Here is a 13,778-nt window from a genome sequence, read left to right as displayed (position 1 = left end):
TTTAACAGACACTTCATCAAAGAAGATGTACAAATGGCAAACAGGTACATGAAAAGATGTCATCTTATGTCACCAGTGAAATACGAATTAAAACAAGATACTGCTACACACCTATCAGGCTTCCCTGGAGCTCAGCTGTAAAGAATCCGCCTGCAGTGCAGAAGAACCCGATTTGATTCCTGGGTCGGGAAGGTCCCCTGGAGAAGGGCATGGCAACCCACTCCAGTATTCATGGGGTTCCCTGCTGGCTCAGACGCTAATGAATCTGCCTGCAATGCAGGAGATCTGGCTTTGATCCCTGGGTTGGGAAGATCCCCTGGAGGAGGACATGGCAACCCACTCCAGTATTCTTGCCTGGAGAATCCCATGGACAGAGGAGCCTAGTGGGCTACAATCCATGGGGTCACAAAGACTTGGACATGACTAAGCACAGCACACACCCATCAGAACAGCCAAACTTCAAAACACAACACCAAATGCTGGTGAGGATGAGGAGCAATGGGAACTCTCCTTCACTGCTGGTGGAAATACAACATGCTACAGATACTCTGGAAGACTACGAAAACTAAACACTCTGACCAAACAGTCCAGCCATCACGCTCCACTGTTATTTACCCAGGAGCTGAAAACTTACGCGCACACAAAATGTCTACAGCAGCTTTATTCATAATTATCAAAACTGAGACGTCCTTTGGTGGGTAAATGGATAAATAAACTATGGGTCATCTAGACAATGGGATATCATTCAGTGCTAAAAGAAAAGAACTATCAAGTCACGGAAAAAAGACAGAGAAGAAACTTTTAACACATTACTAACAGAAAGAAGATAATCTGAAAAGACTACATACATACTATAGAATGCCAACTATATGACCACTCTGGAAAGGGCAAAACTAGGAAGACAGTAAGACCAGTGGCTGACAGTGGGTGGAGGTAGGTGGAGCCCAGAGGATATTTAGGGCAGTGAAAACGTGTGATTCTATACTGGTGGATACACGACACATCTGTGCAAACCCAGAGCACGTGCCACACCAAGAGTAAATTTTAAGGTAAACTATGGACTCTGAGTGTGTCAGTGTAGGTTCATCAGCTGCAACAAACGTAGCACTTGGCGGGGTATGCTGATCATGGGAACAACTATGGCAAAAGCTATGCCTGTGTGGGGCAGGGAGTCTATCAGAAATCTCTACTTTCCCCTCAGTTTTGCTGTGAACTTAAAACTGTCCTTAAAAATTAAGACTTATTTAAAAAATAGTAATAAACTTCTCACCACCCTCAAAAAACATGGATGAATTCACAGAAGCATAATGTTAAATGTAAAAAGCCAGACACAAAAGAGTATATTTTGTCAAATTTGACTTACATGAAGTTTAAGAACAGGCAAAACTAACCCATGGACACAGAATTTGGAACAGTGATTGCTATGAGGGGCTGGGAACTGACTAGAATGGAGCACACTAGTACTTGTGAGGTGATGGAAAGTTTTATGTCTTAATTTGGGCTATTTAACAAGGATGTGGACTTCCTTGGTGGCTCAGTGGTAAAGAACCCACATGCCAATGCAGGAGACCTGGGTTCAATCCCTGGGTTGGGAAGATCCCCGGAGAAGGGAATGGCAACCCACTCTAGTATTCTTGCCTGGAGAATCCCATGGACAGAGGAGCCTGGTGGGCTACAGTCCATGGGTCGCAAAGAGTTGGACACAACTTAGTGACTATACAAAAATAGACAAGGATATATGAATACATTTATCAAAACTCAATTTCACACTGTATATAAATTTTACCTCAATCCTCCCTGGTGGCTCAATGAAGAAACCTCCTATAATACAGGAGACTGGAGTTTGATCCCTGGGTTGGAAAGATACCCTGGAAAAGGGAATGGCAACCCACTCCAGTATTCTTGCCTGAGAAATTCCATGGACAGAGGAGCCTGGCGGGCTATAGTCCATGGTGTTGAAAAGGTCGGACACAACTGATCGATTAACACTTTAAAAATAAGGAAAAAGCAAATTTATAGAAAGAATGAAAATACTTATGTTACAGTTTTTCCACTTGATAATAACGAACCTATTTTGAACCTTACTCTAATCAAATACTAGTCTTAAGAACCTGACATATTTTATCTAATTCTTACAAAAATTTAATAATGCTCTATTTTGCAGGCAAAAAGAGGCTAATTAAGGCCCATTTTTGTAAGTCTGAAGTGGCAAAGCCAGGATAGGAACACAGGATTCAAACCCTGGACACCAAGCTCTTAACCACTGTCCCACTCTGCTGCCAACTCAGAGCTCTCAGGATGCTGCTTCTCCGGAAACAACAAAACAACAAAACTTAGTCAGTTGACTAAGGCGGTGCCTACAGCAGAAGAGCAGGCTGAGGTCCTGTTAAGACTGTCGGTTTTTCTAGGAAAGTTCTAGGAGTAAGGAGCAAATAGAGACTTCCATGTCATAAGACCACAGTGTGGCAGGGTCACTGTGCTTACTTAATTCAGATTTGCCCACCACTGGCCAAACCACGTTCTGGTGAGAAGTCAAAAGCACAGGCTTGCACAGTCTGGGAGAAAACTCCTAAGGGAGGACCTGTCTGCATTTGAAAAAAGCAACATTCGAATGACCTTAATTAATTAAGGAAATTGGATTAAACACAGTTAAACTCCTAGAAGGAAAAAAGATAACAAAATGAAGTGGAAAGAAATGGTCTACCAGGTGTGCACATTGTATAGTAAAAGACACAGAAACTATTATAAGTTCAAACTGAACTAAGCGACCCACAAAACAGTCTTTCTCCAAAATTAACAGTAGTTGGAATATATGGTAAGGGTTGAGTATGCAGTAGGCACTCAGTAAATTCTTTTTGTTACCATTTAACAGGATTTATGACTTAGAAAAGATAGAAAACAACTCCATCTTACAACTGGTGCTGATCAGAGCTTAATGAGAATCTTCATCTCTCTTCTAAAAAAGTGATAAGCTTAGAAAGAATTCAGTTTTCAAAGGTCATCTAGTGAAGCTGGGACTGTGAAGAAGGCTTAGTGGTCAGTCTCCTCCAGCTCTGTCCAAACTCAGAGAGTATAACACCACCCAGAGTGAACTAAGAATTTTGAGTGATAATGACACGTCAATGGAGGCTCATCAGTTTAACAAAGGTTCCTCTTCCTGCAGGATGTCAATAATGGGGGAGGCTTTGTATGTGTGAAGACAGGGGTACTTTCCCCTCAATTTTGCTGTGAATCTAAAAGTGCTCTAAAAAAATAAAGTTTTAAATAACAAGAAGTCAGTCAAGTCCCCCAATCCCCACATCAACAGGAATTCTCACCGTTAACTGAATAAAGGAGAAAAGCCACATGAACATATCAAGAGACGGAGAACAGGCATCTGACAAAAATCAACAACCATCTCAAGACAAACAAAAAACAATACTAAGTAACCTAGGAATAGAAGGGAATGTCCTCAGCTTAATAAAGTGCATTTATACCTGCCAGCATGCCTAATGGGGAAAGATGGAGAACTTTCCCCTAAGATGGAGAAGAAAGAAGAGAAAAGGATGTCTGTCACCACTTTTATTCAGCACTATTCTAGGAGATCCAGTTAGTAAAATACAGAAGAAAAACATTTATAAAGGATACAGATAAGGGGAAAAGTAAAAAAGTTTTCATCAGCAGATTACATAGTCATGTACTGATTTGACCACAAAGTTCATTTGGGTTTTCCCCAAACCTGGAAAACCCGAATGAACTTTTTGGCAAACTACAGAAAATCCCACATGAACTACAAAAGAAGTCCCTAGGCCTAATCTAGTGAATTTAAAAGGTCACAGGATAAAGGTCAATATATAAAAATCAACTGTATTTTTATTTAAAATTGATGATTAGAAATCCAAAATTTAAACAGCTATTTACAGTAACACCAAAAGCATGAAATATTAGGAAAAATTTAGTAAAATATGACCAACACATGGACAATAAAAAACTATAGCATACTGTCAAGACAAAGTGACTGTAGAGACAGACACCATGCTCACTGACTGCAAGACTCAACTTTGTTAAAATGTCCATTCTCCCAGAATTTATCTACAAACACAACCCCAATTAAAATCCCAGAAGGTTTTTTGCAGAAAATAACAAGCTGATTCTAAACTTTATATGGAAATTCAAAGACCCTGAAATAACCAAAACAAATTTGAGAAATAAAAAGTTGAAGAACTTAACCACCATCTGCTTTCATGAATCACTATGAAACTACAATCAAGACAGGGAAGCAGTGGCGTGAGGATGGATACAGAGGTCAGCGGAAGAGAAGAGAAATACTAAGAACAAACATACGAACATGGCCATTTTTAACAAAGATTGCAAAGTAATTCAATGGGGGAAGAATATATACATTTTGAAAAAAGTGAACTTTGGATTCTACTTTATATCATGCAAAATTAAAATCATAAGTATCTAGCAACACTGGAAAAAAATTTTCATGAACTTGGGGTGGGAAAAGGTTACTTGTATAGAATACAAACAAGAAATTATTTAAAAATTTCTCATAAATCAATTTTGCTAAAATTACAAATGTCTTCTCTTCAAAAAAACATCATTAAAGAAACGAAAAACTAAGTCTGACTCTAAAAACACATCTGCAACACACGCAACTGACAAAGGGCTTCTGTCGACAATATAAAGAACTCTTACAACTGAGGAGGACGACAATCTAATAAAAAACGAGCAAAGGAGTTTGAACAGATACTTGAGAAATCAAGTAAATCTACAAAAAGATGTCTGATGCCATTAGTCATCATGGAAATGCAAATGGAAATGGTACACTTTGGCACTACACACTTTAATTAGAGTGGCAGCAGGCAGGGGTTCAGTGTTGGCAAGAATGTGCAGAAACGAACTCTTCCTAATTGCTGGTTAAAAAATGTACAATGGTACCATTTCTTTGGGAAAATGTGTCATTTTCTCATAAGGCTGAATATATACCTACCATATGACCCAGCAATTCTATTCCTAAAAATTTACTACAAGTAAAGGAAAATAAATGTCTACACAAAGACTTCTGTAAAAATGTTCATAGCTGCTTCGTTAATAACCTAAAACTATAATCAATCCAAGAATCCTTCAACAGATACATGGATGAAGTATGGTGAAGACATATTAACCAGATAATGAAATCTTACTGAACAATAAAAAGAACAATCTATGACCTATGTAGCAACATGGATAAAGAGGTCACACACTGTGTAGTTCCATTAATATGAAACTATAAAACAGACAAAGCTAGTCTATGATGGCAGAAAGAAAGCTGGTATTAGGGGTGTAGAAGGGGCGCACTGACTTAAAAGAACATGAAGGGGAAAAAAACAAAAAGAACACGAGGGAACATTCTGGGAATATGGACATTAGGTCTATATTCTAAATGATGGTGGCTGTATGTATGTGTGATTTTGTCCACATACACTGAACTGTACACTTAACAGGAGTGTATTTTCTTATATGAAAGTTATGTTAACCATAAAAAATAAGCACATTTTCACGACTTAATTTTTCAGAAGAGGAGCTTACCTTATTGAGGGCAACAATGAAGGGACATTTTTTAGATTTCAAAAGGTTGATAGATTCAATTGTCTGGGGCTCCAAACCATGCATAATATCAACAACTAAAATGGCAATGTCACAAAGAGAGCTTCCTCTGTTTCTCAGATTACTGTTGGAAAAGGACACATAAATAGAAATCTTGAAATTAAATACTTTTACTCAAAGAAACTTAAAATGTTCATTTCTTTGTAAAACCCACACAGAAAGAACAAAATGAAGTACATGCATTAAATTCAAGTGGCATTAGCCCTTAACATGCCAAATGCTCATCTGACAGTGAACTGACATCAGTTGCAATGACTTAGTTCCAGAAATTCCTCCATTATTTCTGCCAGTTTTACTGACCAAGTTTTTTGCACTAAGGAACATGGTCAAGAGGCAACAGAATAAAACTCCACCTGTAACAGTTTCATAGGAGATAGACCAGGCATGTATTAGGATTTGCTCTTTCAAAGTGGAAAAGACTTCTCTCTACAAAAAAACAAGTCCCCAAATAAAGTCCTACTAACAAGTCAGTGAGGCACAGGTGAGGGCTGGTAGTTACAAGGACCACAGATATCAAAATAGTACACAAAGATTAATGACTAGTCAGAAGTCCTCACTCACTGAACGTCGAGACTTACTGGCTTCAAGCAGTGTGCCTGCTGACAAAAGACACAAATCACTCTTACCTGAAAGACTCATGCCCCGGAGTGTCAATAATCAGCATTCCTGGAATCCGTACGTTCTCTCGATCAAACTAGAAAAAATAGGAAAAGTGGAGAGCTGACTTAACAAAGAACCAAAACAACAAAAGCATCTTTACAAGACAATTATTCTGCCAGGAAAACTTCAAAATAACAGCACTTCCTTTTCCAAATGAACTGCTTTAAAACAGTGAGTCAACCAGCAAAGCACAACAGTTAACATTTTCATTAATATTAAAAGGCGTTCCGTAGAAAAAAATGAAATGAGAAAAATTCCCCTTGTTAACTATGATGTAGTCTAAAACTGAACAGATTACTCGTAAGGGACAAATGACAGAGGATCTGAGAGTGATTATCTATAAAAAGCTAACACAGAAGAAGAGGCTCTCAGTGTTTGGAAAACTTATCTGGTCAAATTTTAGAGCAATTCTAAACTCTGAAAAATATCCCAAAGTATGTTTAAAAGAAAATTAACATATTATTGAAAGAATTAAGCTCATATCCTGCTTTATTCAAATGTCATTATAAAGACTTGATCTTCTGGACAAAAGTCCATGAACGAATGGAAAGAGCATTACACCTGAGTATTCAGCCACTGGAAGGACTGATGCTGAAGCTGAAGCTCCAATGTTCTGCCACCTGATGTGAAGAACTGACTCATTAGAAAAGACCCTGATGCTGAGAAAGATTAAAGGCAGGGGGAGAAGGGGACAACAGAGGATGAGATGGTTGGATGATATCATCGACTTGATGGACATGAGTTTGAGCAAGCTCCAGGAGTTGGTGATGGACAGCAAAGCCTAGTGTGATACAGTCTATGGGGTCTCAAACAGTCGGACATGACTAGGTGACTGAACTGAACTGAACTGAGATATGGACATCCTCTTTTAACCTGAACATTAGCACTGGCCAACAAATCTCTCTTACGCATACACACACAGAACTTTTTTCACTTTGTTTATCTATACTTTTGTCAATCTTGATATGATTTTCCAAAATCTTATCTAGTGATCTAAGTCAAAATGATTCAAATGCAAAACATTTCAATTTTGCATTCTGGTGGTCTTAAATCAAAATCTGCCATAATTACTTTCAGTTCACTGTCTGGAATACAAACAATAAAAACCACCAGAATCAAATTTCATTTACAAATTCAGAAAACTGCAATTCAAGAAAACTATCCTAAAATAAAGATATTAAACTATATACTAAAATGGAACACCATATAACTAGAAAATTGACCCAGAACAACCAATACCAAGATGCAAAAGACCACATAGCTTATAAGAGGATGAAAGCCAGCTTGTATTAAAACTTGAAAGGTGAAGCTTTATGTGAGAAGAAACTCGAACAACAGTCAATACACTTTAGGAGAGAAAAAGTGAACCAAGGATTTACATGCAGCCAACTGATTTTCCAGGATGAAAGTCACAAAGTAACGCTTCAATGTTCAAAGAACTCAAGGAATATTACTTCCATTACTCCTTTAGGAATCTATGAGAAAACAAGCTTCAAAAAACAACTTCCAACAAACAAAACAAAAGCTGCAGTGACACACTCACAGAGCCTTTCTAAACACAGAACTCAGACTGAAGAGAGACACCAGCATGTGACAATATGCTGTGTGTTACATCAGAGCGCATGGATGTCACAAGACAAACAAGACTACTTGAACAGTATCAAAAACACTCAGAAGCCAATCAATCCTAGAAAGATGGAACTATCTCGGCATAGTAAAAATTGAAATGGATTAAAACACAGTATAAACAGGTTGAAATCCATGAGTTTATAATAACATAAAACCAAACCACTCTTTGTTTGAAAAGCTGGTACATAAAGGTGAAGGATCAGACCTTTCTCCCGCATCCCATCACTCTGAGACCAAACAGTAGATGAGGACTCTGCAGAAGTAATCGGATAACGGGACCGGAATATCAACATTTAGAGATGACTTTAAAAGCTAATCCTGGGTGGAAGAGGAGGACTCGGACTGAAAAGGGACACAAGGCTTCTGAAGAAACTGGCAAGGTTCTACCCAGAAGCTGAGTAACACAAACGGTGTTTGATTCACTAAGCTTTACATTAATCATATGTGATTTTCCCTCGTGTTATATTTAACAAAAATAAAAACTGAGTATTTCTAAAGTTGAGAAATAGGAGATAAAATCAGAAGAGCTGGGGAGGAAACAGAATGTTTAAACATGTTTAAACATGGGGATCCATGATAAAAGTATTAAAACAAGGAAATGGCAGACTTTTAACACAGAAAAGCAACTGCCTCTTGGAGCAAGAGGGAAGGAGGACTCCTACAATATTTAATGCTTTATGTCTTTAAAAAAGAGATCTGAAGGGCAACGTGGAGTTTGTTACTTATGAACGGTGAGTGTGTGGATCTGTGATACTATTCTGTTCTTTTTTTCTATATGTAAAATAATTTATAACAATTTTTGTCAGAGATTAAGACACACGAAATACAGTGCACTTACATTTTTAATCATCTTAGTTTGTTCATTAATAGCTTCAAGAGGGACATTGGTGGCACCAATTTGCTGTGTGATACCACCTGCTTCACCATCTTGTACATGTGTGTGACGGAGCTGGGATGAGAGAGCAGATTCCAAGTCAAATTTCAAAATGCATAAAGAAGCAAAAGCAGTAATAAAACAACAGCTTACTTACTGTAAACAGAACTGCCCATGTGTGCTATAGTTTCTATTAGCTTTTCATAGGGTATCATTCACTTATTCAAAGAGTTATATATCAATGCACACAACATTTTCTTACCTTATCTAGAATTTTTGTCTTCCCTGTATCCACATGTCCAAGTACACAAATAACAGGAGCTCTTAGCTTCTCTGTATTTACATTTTTACTGTGTTCAAGTCGCCGTTTCTGGGAACAACAACAAAAATACACACACAAAATTAAATATTTCAAACTTTCACTACCATTTTCCTTTAAATTAGTTTCCCTTCGCAAGAGAACGCCACAACCTGCATACAAGTTGTTTGCTGATTTAACTACGTGTAATTGCATTTTACAATGTGAACTTTACAACCTTTGAGCAAGGAGACACCTGTTTAGATTTCAGAGCAGCACTGCTAATTATGGATTAGAATGATGTAAAATATTTGCTCAAACTTTCTGAACACTTTTGTACGTGGTTAACTTAATGGAATATAATGAATATTTTGTTCACACTTACTATATAGTATAAACCTCTAACTTATGTTGTTGTTTTTCTGTTGTCTAATTGCTAAATCATGTCCAACTCTTTATGACTCCATGGACTGTAGCCCAGCAGGCTCCTCTGTCCATGGGATTTTCCAGGCAAGAATACTGGAGTGGATAGCCATTTCCTTCTCCAGGGCATCTTCCCAAACCAGAGATCAAACCTATGTCTCCTGCGGTGCAGGTGGATTCTTTACTGCTGACCCACCAGGGAAGCCCTGTGGGGGAAAGTTTATATAAAAAGAAGTATACTCCAGCATTCAAAAAAATTTCACTTCAAATTGTTAAAAATCTTAAAGCAATATATTTCAAAACTGTATCCAGTGCACACGTACACAGCCACTGCACACTTCAGCCTAAGACACCCAGATGGCACTCCCACCTTCCCAAGGTGGATCTAAGCATGAGAAAGCCTTCCGACCCACCATGTGTTTACCAAGCACCTACTTCCAAACACTTCAGCTTCTGAGAACCAAACAAAAGCACAAGGCAGCAGCTCCTCTTCAGAACGCCAGCCTTTCAGGTGAAGCTGGCGTGCGAATGAGGAGGACTTCCACAAAAGGCTGAAGTGATGTCATTCACAAAACTATTTTCCATCTAAAAACCATTTTTGTAAGAACACTCTCATTTCTAGCATCAGACACTGAATCCTTCTATAGAAACTGTAATGAAAAAATATTTTGGAATGCCAAAAGAGAGATGCAATTTTACTAGCAAAGAGCAATACACAACAGCTTCACAGTGTTTATGACTCACACTTTACCTGGTGGTCTAGTGATTAAGAATCCACCAGCCAATGCAGGGGACAAGGGTTCGATCCCTGGTCCTGAAGATTCCACGTGTTGTAGAGCAACTAAGACCATCCCCACAACTACTGAGCTGGTGCTCTAGAGCCCATGAGCCCAGAGCCCCTGCTCCACAACAAGAGAAGCCACTCCAAGGGGAAGCCTGTGCACTGCAACCAGAGAGCAGCCCCTGCTTGCTGCAACTAGAGAAACGTCGTGTACAGCAATGAAGACCCAGCACAGCCAAAACTAATAAATAAAATCTTTAAAAAAAAAGTATGACTCAAAAGCAAACATCATGAGCTTAGTTACAATCTATGAAGAATTACTGGAGTAAAAAAATTTCAGTGTAGTGCAGCACATAAGATCAATCTATAAAAATCAACTGCATTTCTTTGTACTAACAATAGAAGATTAAATAGTGACTCCACTCACAAGAGCATCAAAAAAAAACAATATATGTGACAATAAATTTAACAAAAGAAAAATAAATCCTATACTCTGGAAACTACAAAACATTGCTGGATGAACTTTCAAAGGATCTAAATAAATGGAGAGATAGCTATTTCCACAGACTGGCAAATTAATAAGATGGTAATTCTCCCTAAAATTGATCTACAGATTCAATGCAGTCCCTATCAAAAGTGTGAGAAGACTTTTGCAAAAACTGATAAGCTGATTCTAAAATCTGTATGGAAAAGCAAGTGACCTAGGAAGTTGAAACAATCTAAAATAGGAGGAACAATGTTGGAAGACTTACATTACCCAACTTCAAAACTTATCACGAAAACTATAGTAATCAACAATGTGTGGTACTGACATAAGAAAAGACACAGAGATGAATGAAACAGAACTGAAAGTCCAAAAGCAAACCCTCACACTTCTGCCACTTGACTTGTCAAAGATGAGAAGGCAACACAAAGAGGGGAAGAGTCGTCTTTTAAACCAACGGTGCTGGTTATCATTAAAAAAATGACCTAAATCCTTACACCCTACATAAAAATTATCTTAAAATAGATATGAGGAACAAAAAGTATAAATCTGTAAGAAGAAAATCACAGGACAAACTATTCATGATCGTGGTTTCAACAAAGATTTCTTCAATACAACACCAGAAGAATAATTTATGCTCTAGTAAAAGAAAAACTTAATAAATTAGATGTTACCAAACTTAAAATGTATGCATGTCAAAAAGATACTGCTAAAAATGAAAACAACTACTCTTACAACACAATAAAAAAAGACAAATTCCAAAATTTTAAAAATGAACAAAAGTTTGGATACTTCAACAATTAAGACTATAGGAATGGCCAAAAAGCATACAAAGAAATGATAAACATCATGGAAATGCAAATTAAAACCATAGTTAGACACATTGCTTCACATCCCTCTAGAATGGTTATAATGGGAAAGCAGACAATAACAAGTATTTGGATGTAGAGAAACTAGAACCCTCAAGTGATTAAAATCTTTAATTGTAGAGAAACTTTGAAAATGCAGTTTCTGAAAAAGCTAAACACGAATTTACTACGTGAGTAAGCAATTTCATTCTTCAGTTCAGACACAGCTCAGCTGTGTCTGACTCTTTGCGACCCCATAAATTGCAGCACACCAGGCCTCCCTGTCCATCACTAACTCCTGGAGTCCACTCAAACTCATGTCCATCAAGTCGGTGATGCCATCCACCATCTCATCCTCTGTCATCCCCTTCTCCTCCTACCCCCAATCCCTCTCAGCATCAGGTCTTTTCCAATGGTCAACTCTTCGCATGAGGTAGCCAAGGTATTTGAGTTTCAGCTTCAGCATCAGTCCTTCCAATGAACACCCAGGACTGATCTCCTTTAGGATGGACTGCTTGGATCTCCTTGCAGTCCAAGGGACTCTCAAGAGTCTTCTCCAACACCACAGTTCAAAAGCATCAATTCTTCGGCGCTCAACTTTCTTCACAGTCCAACTCTCACATCCATACGTGACCACTGGAAACACCATAGCCTTGACTAGACGGACCTTTGCTGGCAAAGTAGTACTCTGTTTTTTTTTTCCTTTCTTTCTTTTTTTAAAAAAAAATTTTTTTTTTAACTTTACAATATTGTATTGGTTTTGCCATATATTGACAATCTCTTTAACAAGTGGTGCTGGGAAATCTGGTCAACCACTTGTAAAAGAATGAAACTAGAACACTTTCTAACACCATACACAAAAATAAACTCAAAATGGATTAAAGATCTAAACGTAAGACCAGAAACTATAAAACTCCTAGAGGAGAACATAGGCAAAACACTCTCTGATATACATCACAGCAGGATCCTCTATGACCCACCTCCCAGAATATTGGAAATAAAAGCAAAAATAAACAAATGGGTCCTAATTAACCTTAAAAGCTTCTGCACATCAAAGGAAACTATTAGCAAGGTGAAAAGACAGCCTTCAGAATGGGAGAAAATAATAGCAAATGAAGCAACTGACAAACAACTAATCTCAAAAATATACAAGCAACTCCTACAGCTCAACTCCAGAAAAATAAATGACCCAATCAAAAAATGGGCCAAAGAACTAAATAGACATTTCTCCAAAGAAGACATACAGATGGCTAACAAACACGTGAAAAGATGCTCAACATCACTCATTATCAGAGAAATGCAAATCAAAACCACTATGAGGTACCATTTCACGCCAGTCAGAATGGCTGCGATCCAAAAGTATCTTTGCTTTTTAATATGCTATCTAGGTTGGTCATAGCTTTCCTTCCAAGGAGTAAGCGTCTTTTAATTTTATGGCTGCAATCACCATCTGCACTGATTTTGGAGCTCAAAAAAATAAAGTCTGACACTGTTACCCCATCTATTTTCCCCTGAAGTGATGGGACCAGATGCCATAATCTTAGTTTTCTGAATGCTGAGCTTTAAGTCAACTTTTTCACTCTCCTCTTTCACTTTCATGAAGAGGCTTTTTAGTTCCTCTTCACTTTCTGCCATAAGGGTGGTGTCATCTGCATATCTGAGGTTATTGATATTTCTCCCGGCAATCTTGATTCCAGCTTGTGTTTCTTCCAGTCCAGCGTTTCTCATGATGTACTCTGCATATAAGTTCAATAAACAGGGTGACAATATACAGCTTTGATGAACTCCTTTTCCTATTTGGAACCAGTCTGTTGTTCCATGTCCAGTTCTAACTCTTGCTTCCTAACCTGCATACAGATTTCTCAAGAGGCAGGTCAGGTGGTCTGGTATTCCCATCTCTTTCAGAATTTTCCACAGTGTATTGTGATCCACACAGTCAAAGGCTTTGGCATAGTCAGTAAAGCAGAAATAGATGTTTTTCTGGAACTCTCTTGCTTTTTCCATGATCCAGCAGATGTTGGTAATTTGATCTCTGGTTCCTCTGTCTTTTCTAAAACCAGCTTGAACATCAGAAAGTTCACGGTTCACATATTGCTGAAGCCTGGCTTGGAGAATTTTGAACATTACTTTACTAGCGTGTGAGATGAGTG

At 38.0% G+C, this 13,778-nt stretch overlaps 1 protein-coding gene across 2 annotated transcripts in view; it reads right to left on the bottom strand.

Annotated features, from left to right (window-relative positions):
• Positions 1–13,778, bottom strand: part of EIF5B (eukaryotic translation initiation factor 5B) — a 128,137-nt gene that overhangs the window by 62,446 nt on the left and 51,913 nt on the right. For both annotated transcript variants that reach the window (XM_010829640.1, XM_010829639.1), the window contains exons 11-14: positions 9,057–9,164; positions 8,759–8,869; positions 6,258–6,325; positions 5,554–5,695 (exon numbers count right to left, since the gene is read on the bottom strand). In XM_010829640.1, the coding sequence (XP_010827942.1) occupies positions 5,554–5,695; positions 6,258–6,325; positions 8,759–8,869; positions 9,057–9,164 (429 nt within the window). The remainder of the gene's footprint in view (positions 1–5,553; positions 5,696–6,257; positions 6,326–8,758; positions 8,870–9,056; positions 9,165–13,778) is intronic.

Source organism: Bison bison, unplaced genomic scaffold (genome assembly GCF_000754665.1).
Source record: "Bison bison bison isolate TAMUID 2011002044 unplaced genomic scaffold, Bison_UMD1.0 scf7180017864508, whole genome shotgun sequence".
Lineage (NCBI taxonomy): Eukaryota > Metazoa > Chordata > Mammalia > Artiodactyla > Bovidae > Bison > Bison bison.
This window is presented reverse-complemented; position numbering and strand designations above follow the sequence as displayed.